Source organism: Oncorhynchus mykiss, chromosome 22 (assembly GCF_057628025.1).
Source record: "Oncorhynchus mykiss isolate SJ-2025 chromosome 22, ASM5762802v1, whole genome shotgun sequence".
NCBI lineage: Eukaryota > Metazoa > Chordata > Actinopteri > Salmoniformes > Salmonidae > Oncorhynchus > Oncorhynchus mykiss.
Genome location: NC_143043.1, coordinates 23,957,644 through 23,969,365, shown reverse-complemented (window position 1 = coordinate 23,969,365; position 11,722 = coordinate 23,957,644). Strand labels below are relative to the sequence as shown.

The 11,722-nt window shown below is 39.5% G+C and overlaps 1 protein-coding gene across 1 annotated transcript in view; it reads right to left on the bottom strand.

Moving 5' to 3' along the window:
• Positions 1 to 772: 772 nt before the first annotated feature.
• The window catches only part of LOC110501590 (G protein-coupled receptor 39-like), a 36,648-nt gene continuing 25,698 nt past the window's right edge, over positions 773 to 11,722 (bottom strand). The window contains exon 2 of the mRNA XM_021579265.3: positions 773 to 5,595. Within this exon, the coding sequence (XP_021434940.2) occupies positions 5,093 to 5,595 (503 nt within the window). The 3' untranslated portion in view covers positions 773 to 5,092. The remainder of the gene's footprint in view (positions 5,596 to 11,722) is intronic.

Sequence of the window (11,722 nt, the reverse complement as noted above, 5' to 3'; positions counted from 1 at the left end):
ACATTCAACCTTAAAATGAGTAACACATCCATGGACACATTTTGAGGTCACTCAAAACTATTAATTTCTTCATAAAGCGTGCATGTTCACGATAGCATGCATAGGTCATCGCAGGTCTGTGGAGATCTTCACAATTGCTGTAATAATCTGTAGAGAATCTCAAAGGACAATGATCACTTGTACTATGTAATTTTAATTTAATCTCAACTGCAATCATGGTTCTGCTATTTGATGACCGCTTTGTTGAATACTTGTTTCTGATTGGCTAGAAGGGCAATCTAGAATGTACATTAAAGCAAGAAAACAGGACAGTTCGAAGAGATATTGGGACATATTGGGACACCTTGCAATCATGACGCAACCAACGACTAAAAAATGTAGCTAGCTAACATAGATTTCGTTTTTGCAGAGACATTGTATCCATATATTTAGAACAAACGACTGGGTCACGTCTCAAGCAACCAAAATATGAAAATATCAACGGAATGTTTTTATTTGTATTGGTAAATGTATGCTTATAATATTGTTTTCTTTGGCAACTGTGTTATAAGCGGGATAAAAGCTTAAACAAACGCAACAGAATAAAATATACTGCTGTTCTGGCTGAAGAAGTTGTGTAGCTGTAGCTAGCTAGCAGCAAGCAAGGGATATGAACATTGCCACTGAGCATGGCAATGGAACATAAAGATCGAATGACTGGGTCGCATCTCTAGCAACCAAAGTTATGAATTCGCTTATATAAATAAATAAAAAGTATTTCTACCAGTAAATGTGTGCTTTCATATTGTTTTATTTGGTACAAGCGTGATAAATGCCACCATTCTGTACATTACTTTAGAAAAATGAACTCCGCAAAGGGACGAGGCAGTCATCATCCATTATTTCCAAGGTAATGTAGGCATTTATCCCATAAATAAGCAAAACATGACATTGTATTCCCATTTGAACTTTGATGTGTTTTTAAATGGTTGAAAGCACAAAAAATAAATATGAATTTGGCTGTGAACACTGCATACCATGTCACATATGTGCACCACGTCATTGCTCTCTCTCTCTCTCTCTCTCTCTCTGTTGTGTCCACTGAGCCGTTGGGCCCACCCTGCAACCTCATTGGATAACGCAGGGCAGGCCAACTTGTCACTCAAACTCGAGGTGCTGAAGCCCATTGGCTAGAACTGGAATTGCTAGGGGCTGGCCCACGTATGGGGAAATGTAGGGAGAATGGCGTGGCACAGCTTCAAGAAAACATACTCTTTCAAACTAGGATTTTTGTGGCTAATTGAGATAAAACACTAATTCTGCTCATGGATTAGGCATGCATGTATGAACTACACATTGACACATCTAGCACAACGCAGGAGGTTTAAAAAAAAAAAAATCTTAGACGCCGAAGTACCGGAGTACCAATTTTAGATTGGTATTTGGTATTTATTAGGATCCCCATTAGCCGCTGCAACAACAGCAGCTACTCTTCCTGGTGTCCACATGAAACATGACATAGTACAGAATATTATTAGTCAAGGACTGAACTACATACATTTAAAACATTTAACACAGCCTACATATTAATACATAATACTGTTCAAATTACAGTACAAATATATAAAATGGTTGAGTCTCTTCACAGTCCCCTTTTTGTGCAGTAAGGTTCTTTTATCTGTTTTTAAAATCTGGTTTTATTGCTAGTTTGAGTTACCTGGGGTGGTAGAAAGTTACATATAGTCATGTCTCTATTTAATACTGTGCGTTTCCCAGCCTCTGTTCTGGACCTGGGGACTGTGAAGAGACCTCTGGTTGTATGTCATGTGTTGTACCAATGAGTGTCCAAACTGTGTGCTAACTGCTTGAACAGAAAATTCGGTACCTTCAACACATCAAAACCTTGCACAGAGACCAATAGTGATGCAGTCAATCACTTCACAACTTTGAGCAAGTAGAGACTGACATTTTCCCTTCGTGTACATCTAAGTGCGATATGTGCTGCTTTGATCTGAACCAACCTATGTTCTTTTTTTTCTGCACAGTTGGGCAGTAGTCAAGGTGACAAAACTATGGCCTGTAGGACTTGTCTGGTCGACTGAGATGTCAAGAAGGCATCTATCTACGCCCTAGGGTATCATGGACCAACCTCTTTCCATTTTAGCAACAATTGAGTCTATATGTTTTGACCATGATTGCTTGCTATCTAGGGTTACACCCAGCAGTTTAGTCTGCTCAACTTGCTCAATCGCCACATTATGCAATAACAGATCTAAATTAAGTGATTTATGCTTCTAGTTTTGTAGATATTTAACACCAGACGATTGTTAGTTACCCATTCTAAAACTGACTCTATTAAGTTATTTATTTTACTTTTGCAGCCGACGTGTATACTGTTGAGTCGTCAGCATACATAGACACACAGGCTTTATTCAAGGTCAGTAGAAGGTCATTACTAAAAACAGACAACAATAATGGCCCTAGCTGGCTGCCCTACGGTACACCACACTTAACTGAATTTACATGAGAGAGGCTTCCATAACGAAAAGCCTCTGTGTTCTATTAGATCGGTAACTCTCAATCCATAAGAAGGCAGAGTGTGCTCTGGGTGTTCGTAAACTCAGTGTTTCACTCTTGGAGTGTTCAGAGCACACACTGGATGCTCTGGCCGAGGAGTAGGGTTGATCTGAGCGTTCTGACCAAACAGCAGTCAAGCACCCAAGCTAACTGGCTAACGTTGGCTAGCTTGATAGCTATTTCCAGACACAAATGAAAGAACAGCACAAGCTGACCATTTTATTCTCCCTAGCAGAGCTGGTTAGGCAGTTTATATGTTATCCAGAGCATTGGTGACTGTAACTGTGCTGCTGGCAACAATTTAATTACACTTTTTTTTGCCAACGTTTACTGACACCGGCCATATTCAACAGGTGTTGTGCGTTCATAAATTCGTCAGTTATTCTGTGCTCTGGCACACTCAGACAAGACTGCTCTTAGAGTAGATAGCCAGAGTGAATTTACCAGCTACGTCTATCGACAGTTGTCGCAGTGACATCATGAACATTCTATTGAAATAGTTACTGTCATAGTGGAGTCTGTAAAAAAAAATTGCTAGCTAGCTAAACAATGAACCATAATCCCAGCATGAATCTGCAGGTAACTAACCAACCAGGTTCAATGATAGCTAGCTATCTAACATTAGGCTATAACTAGCAATGCAAATGGCTCTGAGATAAGAATAATATTACTACACAGATCATACACAAAACGTTAGCCAGCGAGCCAGTCAGCTAACGTTATCTAGCTAGCTAACAGTACGCTTTAACTTGAAATGAAACAACCTTCTGACAAAATTTGAAATATGTCATATCTGAAAATGTAGCTAGCTAGACTATCTTACCCGTTTACGTGTGTGGATGCTTCTCCCCATCTGTCTCCGATGCCATGGTTGCCCTTAGTTTGAAGATGTAATCCGGAAACAGGTGTTTTATACAACAGCCTTCTATGTGTTCTATTTTCGACTCCCTCTGCATATTTGCAATTAAACGCCAGAATTTTCTCCACCTCCTTAGCTATCATACTCCAATTCCACTGATTTCAAAACTCATGGCTAGCGGGAAGGTTCTTGGCTTTTTCTGAAACTTGTAATTTAACAATTGTATTCGCATTTACAGATGGCATAACAGTTTGTTATTAAGGCACACAAAAGTTCACCTGTTCCAGAAGGCATTTCTGCCCAAAAACGCATTTTGATTTAAAAAAAAAAGGTTTACATTCAAATGGCTCTCCTGTGAAGTAATGACATATGCCTAGTTTTCTGAAATGAATCACAATTTTAATTCAGCGAATCATCAGTAATTTGTGTCAGTTTGCTAAGCACTTGTAACAGGCTAATTGGTCAGCTGTTTGAACCATTAAAGGGTGTTCTGCTCTTCTTGAGTAGATGAGTGACCTTTTCCTCCCTCCATGTCTGAGTCTTCTTGGCTTAAATTGAAGATGTGGCAAACAGGAGTTATTTCGCTACCAACCTCAGCAATTTACCATCCAGGTTGTCGGTACCAGGTGGTTTGTCCTTATTTATAGATAGGAAAAAAATGTCCCCCCTCTTCCTCACCCAAATTGTGGAACTCAAAACTACAGTGTTCATCTTTCATTATTTGGTCCATTATGCATGAATATGAAGGCTCAGCATTTGTTGTTTAGCAAACATAGGCATGACATGCAATCTTTCAAAAAAAAGTTCTTACTGGTAGGTAATATCAAAAGGTTTTGCTATGAACAAACCACCTGCCTCAATGAAGTATGGAGCCGAGTTTGCTATTTTGCCTAGAATTTCATTTTAAGTTCTCCAGAACTTTTTACTATCATTCTTTTAATAATTTATCTTTGTTCCATAGTATAGTTTATGTGATTTCTCAATTTACTGTATGTTTGCCAGTCTGGTGTGTTGTCAAACTTATTTGCTATTCCCTTTGCCTCATCCCTCTCAGCCATACAGTTTTTCATTTAATCATCTAGCCATGGGGATTTATCAGTTCTAACAGTGTTTCTTGATGGGCGCATGCCTATCATTAACCGGAAGAAGTAGTTTCATAAATGCTTCAAGTGCAAATTCAGGATGTTCCTCATTACACTCATCAGACTAACAAATATTTTTCACATCTTCGATGTCATTGCAAAATTATAATTTATACACAATTTTAGGCCCAGGCTTTGGAACTCTGGTTGGTTGATTGATAACATGAACCCGATTGCAGATGGTTGAAAGCATAGTGATAACACACTGGAAATTCAACTAACTTTTGACTGTCTTTGGAGTGGATGAATAAAGGTTGCAATCTCATTGATCAACGTCTCAACCAAATATTACCCAATTATTACTATAAATTTATTACTATAAATTACTATAAAAGTGCGCTGTTTTGTCAATTTGTACAGTTTGTGTCATATCGGCAGGTTGGATTAATTTGCATACAGGGAGGGAACCAGGGAATCTGGTCACAATACGGACTAAATGTTATTACCATGTGTCGAAGCAACAAATCTCAATCAGATAGTGATCGGATCATCTCGTTCGGATTTGAATAATCTTCAAAGCACCGAATGCGTCCCTTTATATTTCAGTCTCATCAGGCTCATTTCCCTTTCGCACCGAAATCGAGAGTGATTCAACGGTTGTGGGAAGGGCCTCCTCAGGGCTGGGAGCTGGAGTGTCCTTTGGAATATGTAAGGTAGTGAACGTAGGCATCTTGAACTCCATGCTCTGAGTCTGAGTAGACCTGCCGCCATGACCACAACGCAGCGACTTTAGCAGGGGCCGCAACGAGCGGGTCGAGTTTTCCTCTGAGCTCCTCAGAGTCCGTTTGTTGACATGCTCAATGGTGAGGCGGCAGCGCAGCACCTGGACAAAGACCTGTTGGAATTGGCTGGAGGAGAGGTTGTACAGGAAGGGGTTGAGCACGGAGCTGAGGTAAAAGAAGGTGTCGGCCACAGGGTGCAGCGCCACATAGCTGCGGAAGTAGGGCATGGTCCAGCTGGACTTGGGCACGGCAGCGGTCATCAGGCGACGCACCTGGTTGGGAAGCCAGCAGACGGTGAGGGAGCCCACTATTAAACCTGAGAAAAGAGGGATGGAGACAGGGAGTGAGAGAGGGGGAAGAAGAGAGAGGGAGAGTAAGTAATTAAGAATAGGGAAGTAGACTAATGAATAATGCTAATAAATGTCAGTGCATGGAGGTCTGTGCTGGTGTACAAAAAACAGCCAGTTAGTTCTTAGGAGATTGCGTTGATATCAAATTACATTTCAATAATTTAGTTGTATTTATATTCATATTGGCATACTACTAAATGGTCCACTGATTATGAATTGAGGGCTTGAAATGCTGTGAAATACCGAAAATAAATTATGAGCTGCGTAAATATTTTATTCAGCACTGTGTCACAGTGAAGTGGAGTTGAGAGTAGAAGAGGTGCATTATAAGTCAACAGTGAGTAGTCCATTAGAGAGGGTAATTACACATTCTTACTAACTCCTTGATTGTTTTAGTGAATCTCAAGACTACAACAGTACCCATTCTAATGGTAAAAATTATACAACATCTAAAGAAAAAACGAGGAAATGTCTTTTTATCCAATTTATGTTTTCATTTATGGGGGTGTTATTTAAAGTGTAACAATTATTTTAAAAGAAAACCCCAGAATAAAGGTAACTGCTGAAAAACATTGTTTGAACATTATCCTTGCCAAAATAAATAAAATGGGGTTTTAATAAGAGTGAAAAAAAACAAACATTAATTGAGTGTATAAGTTCTCTGTGATGATGAGGTTCAGGTTCTAGAAACATTCCTCCCTGGCTAATGTTGTATGTACTCTTTGGGGAAAACACTGATGAATAGGTTATACTCGGCATGAAAAAGTGGTAGAATAACTCCCGCACACACAGTTACCTATCTTCGTAATTGATTTGTTAGTGTTTAAATTAAATAAGTATTAAACATACTGTAGTCTAACTATTTTTAGGTGTTACAATACATGTTTAACACTGTTTAATTAACTAACACTTTTTAAGTGTTGAAATCATTTAAACTGTTTAGTTTGCTTACCAACATGTACATGAAGTTGTTGATTCTAGACATACATATCTGCACTGTTCTTATTTCCAGTACATACTATGCTGCTTATTTAAAAATTCACATGCAAATTGGTCAAATCTCACTGCATATGGGTCCCTTTGGCTTATACATCTTTTTTCTTGTGCAGACTTGAATGCAGGTTGATCTTACAGAATTCTTCCAAAGTGTGAATGCACCATGAGGCAAAGTCATACAGTAGCAAGTGTCAGGAATGGGTCTCAGAAAACTCAAGACAGAGAAACTTTAAATGTGAAATGTACAGCATTCTATTTATGACTGGAAAGTAGGCTTAGTGCATCAGCCTGTTATGTCATGTGTATGCTATAGCAGGTGCATAAACCATGAAGCATGGTCTCAGCACATATTTATCATATGCTTTAAGCCTCATGCTAAAGTAGACTAAGCTGACAGTAAAGTATGTGGAGATTAAACTCCAACCCTTGGTGGTAGTGAGATTGGACTCTTATAGCGAAGCTATTCTATTACCTACAAACATGCCGGAATTGTGTTGAAGATACAATATCCACACTCAACCATATTTCTAATGCTAAATGAATAATGCTTAGTTCCACATCAACAAATGCCTCCTGAAGAGACACATTCCTGAGAGCATTGATCCACTGCATCACAAACTCAAATGTAACAGGTCGATGGGCTTCAATTTCCCAACTGAAATCAAGTTAAGGAAATAGAAATTGGCTAGTCAAGTTACATGGGAGGCAAAAAAAAATAATATTTTATTAATTTCTCAAACATGTCTCAAGACAATACATGCCTAACGGGGTAAACAGAAAACTCATAGAGATACTATAAGTCAAATGGAAACTTCTCACAGAATATTTAGCAACCCTACAGATTATCTCTCAACCCCAACAGAGGAGGCGAGATCTAGGGTTCCGAAGATGTGGGGGTTTTATGACCCATCACAGCCATGGTAATCTTAGGCCACAGACAACATTCCTGTGTCCTCTCACTATGGAGAACCAACCTCAGAACATTAAACATGCAATAAAGGGACTTTGGAACAATGGTTTCCGTCAGCCACAATGGTGGTCGTGATGATAGATGGAATATGACAATGTATGTCATTTTTGTTTTGTTATTAAAGGTTAATAGATTACTTTATTGCAAAAACATTGTAACTGTAAGAGTTTTCCTAGGATATGCTTGATATTTATACATTGTACGTTGTGTGTAAAATGTCCAAATCAAAGTGAATGTTTTGGTAAAGATGAAATGTGAAGTTAGTTGTCTAAAATTGGATTTGAGTAAAATCTAGACCTTGCCTCTTAACTTGGTACACCCAGAGAATTGCCCTAAAGGCGGTTACGCCCACTTCTGACCCGAGGGTATAAGACTGCAGCCGAGGTCTAAAAACTCAATGAACCCAAAACTCAACCCAAGATTGAAGACAAATAAATATTTTTCTACCCATGCTACTGATGAGTAGCTGTGTCTAAGCGAGTGAATTCAAGCCAGACCACCTAACCTTCACTATCCATCGAATTGTGGTATCTACACTGTTTCATTCCTATGCTGTGAGCCCTGAGCTACAGAGCTGTCTGTCTTCAGAAGAGCCCTCCCGGAGCAAGGGTGAGGAATCAGACCAAAAGAACACTGACATTGTGAGGACGACCAGAGAGTTGCGCCGGAGAAGTGCGTCATTGAGAAGCCTAAACGGCCCACGCGGAGCTTCCCATCTGAGACCTCCCACACATAATTACATCATTATATTCTGACCCATAAGAGCGGCAGTTTGGAGCAAGGTTAGGGCTAAAATAAGCATAGCTGACAAATGCACCCAAATGTATATTTCTCTCGTGTACTTTCTCTTTTTCTCTCTCTTTTATATCCCCATTTTGGGTAACACGCGCCATAGTGTGTCTGCCCGTTCTACTAAGTTCTAATCAATAGCCTAGAATGTGTTTTTGTGTATATGTGATCATCATTTTAGCTTTCTAGTAAATAAATACTCAACTAAGATTGGTGTGGTACGAACTCATTGGTGAGACCCGGATCCGTGCAGATTCCCGGATTATGCAACGTTCAGAATGAGACTGTAGAGGAAACGGATTAATTAGCGACTGTTGTAAAATCGATATTCTGATTTTCTTTGAGTTAATTTGGGAAATAGAAACTCAATAAAACTCATTTTCCCATGGTGCCCCATGTTAATGAGTTAATAATTGCTTGATTCAGTTAATCACGCAATTAGAAACCTTTAATCATTCGATGAGCAACAGTCGTCACATTAACTAATACAACGCCACGACAGCGGGAACATATGAATATCAAAACTTTCAAAGCAGGATTTGCTTATTTCATCAAAAAGACTCCAATGGTGTTAGAAACTTTTTTACATTTTGAATCTAATATACACATTATTAATGAATGGATATGAATGCTGTTATGAGTCCTAATGTAAGACAGTTTTGTCAAAATGTGTCAAGTTTTTCAGTGTGTACGGCTGTGCATTAATATTTAAGAGATATCTTGACATTATTATAACAAACATTATGTTACATTATATCCAAGGGTTTTGTGGTAATTTGCCGATCAATAATAGATCTGGCTATTTGTTTTCCGCAGATCAAGTCGTTCTTGTGGAAGTTGGCCTTTACTTCAAAATTTTAAATTAGCTTTATAATCCCGAGAGGTGTTTTTCATTCCTCTCATTCAACTGTCATGTGGTTTGAGCCATATAATTTTTACAGACAAGTAATGAAATTAGAGAACAATGCCTGAACTGGAACGAGTCTAATCTGCTCATAAAAGCCACTACTTGACTTATACTTTCCCTCCTAACAGCAAGGTCCTGAGCTAGTCAACACACAACATGCAGACAGCTACCAAATGCCATCAGTGGCCACCCTTCCAACAATGCAGCAAAAGGACAAATGGGGCTGGAATTAAAGCACTGTATACACTGCTCCTGTGCTTTATTCCTACACATACACGCATTACTCATCATACATATGGGACTGGAGCTTGGCTTAAGACCCAGTGAAACTGCTGGAGGTGGGTTTTGGGACATGGAAATTCACCACTCTGTGGTACATGTTTGATGGAACATAATTATTAATTTATTTGATTGTGGAGACATCTATGAAGTCTGAAAATGAAATGGAATATTTGTTTTTGTTAGTTCTGCACAGGCTATGAAATACCAAGGCCACCTATTCAGAACAACATGGCTCTGCCAGTGCCAGGTCCAGGTGTTGGCACACTGTTGTCAGACAGAGCCCCTTGGATGTCAACACTGGTTCTCCCTGACAGGTTTACCATTCTTGTAGAATCTATTAAGTCTATCCTTCGCGTGACCTTTTAACTAATACCATGTCCAAATGTTGAGCAGAGAACCATGAAGACAATTCCCGACAGCTATTTGCTCCAAATTCCTGGGGAGGAGATCGATTCGAGTTTGGTTCTTCCTATCCCAAGGCTTCCTCATTCTAGAGTGGCCAGTCACCTGGAAAATTGGCATTGGGCCAGCATGGATTGGTGCAGTAAAACCATCATAGAATTAAACTGTAAAACATTAAAATGATATAGCTTCCATAATGGTAGTTCTCAATGACTGTTGATTGATGTTTTATTTTTATGTATTTTTGTGTTGTGGGTCTTTGGTTGAATACAGTGTCTAGTATCTGTCTTATGCCATAACAATATAACACATAATGCCAAAAACACACACACATACACCTCAAAACATTTGTAGTAAGATTTGGTTGTCAAGGCACACAAAAGGTACACACATGGCGCACATCTACACACACATGCACACGCAGGAACGCACACACACACACACACACACACACACACACACACACACACACACACACACACACACACACACACACACACACACACACACACACACACACACACACACACACACACACACACACACTGTACACCACCACCATTCACCATTATCGCCCTTTAAAAGCGAGTACTTGGCGAAACACACACTCATATTCTGGCTCAGGGTCTGTTTTTTCTTTGGCTATCCTGCTGGGTGCTCCTGCTGCCTCACACTGCATATGAAAGAACAGTCTGGACAGCCTGGTCCCCTGACACACACACAGGCATGCACAGGGTTGGGGAGAAACGGATTACATGTAAGTAACTGATTTGCTAAAATATTGTTATCCAATTACAGACACTTTTTAAAAACTAAATGATTACTTCTAGGATTACTTTTAAATTCAGAACATTTTTTTTCTCTCAATGACATTCAAATCAGCATAAAAAAGGTGCAAGTTTAAGTTTGTTCCACCAGTGTGGTTTACATATACACTAGATGACTGATAGGGAGGTGCTGTGTTGAAGCCACAATGCCTCCATCTCAGCAAACCCATAACAGTGTAAAAAAATATTTTGGAAGCTATAGAAATGCATTTATTGATGTCTACATTTGTTTTAGCCAAGCGCAACATTCAGCGTGTAACTTCGCTAGAAAGTTGTGTTGGCATCAAGTAATTGTTCTGGCCCCCTCCCAGTAAGAGGGAGTGGTGAGCTCTACAGCAGCTCAATCGCTGATTGAAAACTGTTTTTCTGTCCCTCCCAAAAGAGAGAATTTGTAGATAACTGGCCTGAGGAGTGACAGACTCAATCGAAGCTGGAGGGGTGTTCTCATCTTATCTATCGACATATATATGGGTCTAACTCCTATATGGGTCTAGCTCAACAATGATATAGGGTGCAGGCCAGGCAGCAGGCAGTTTAGTGGAGCCTGCCCGTGCCTAAGTCTCGATCTAGGTCGGCAAAACTAAACATGGCGGTGTTCGACCTTAAGAATCACACTGGAATAAAGACCTTCTCCATTCCTGTCATTTTTTTAAAGAGATTGTGACAATATCTCAAAATAGGACTACTTAATGTTTTGATCCCTCACTTTAAGGCAGTCAGTCAATGAATTAATCACTGATCATAACCTGATGAGATTGGCCTGACTTGGTTCAAGCCTGATTTATTTACTGTGTTAATTGAGGCCTCCCCTCCTGGTTACACTAGTGACCATATCCCACAAAGGCGGAAGTATAACATTTACGACAGTAATTTTTTTTATGGACGGTTTTCGTCTTTTGAGCTTCTAGTCATAAAATCTA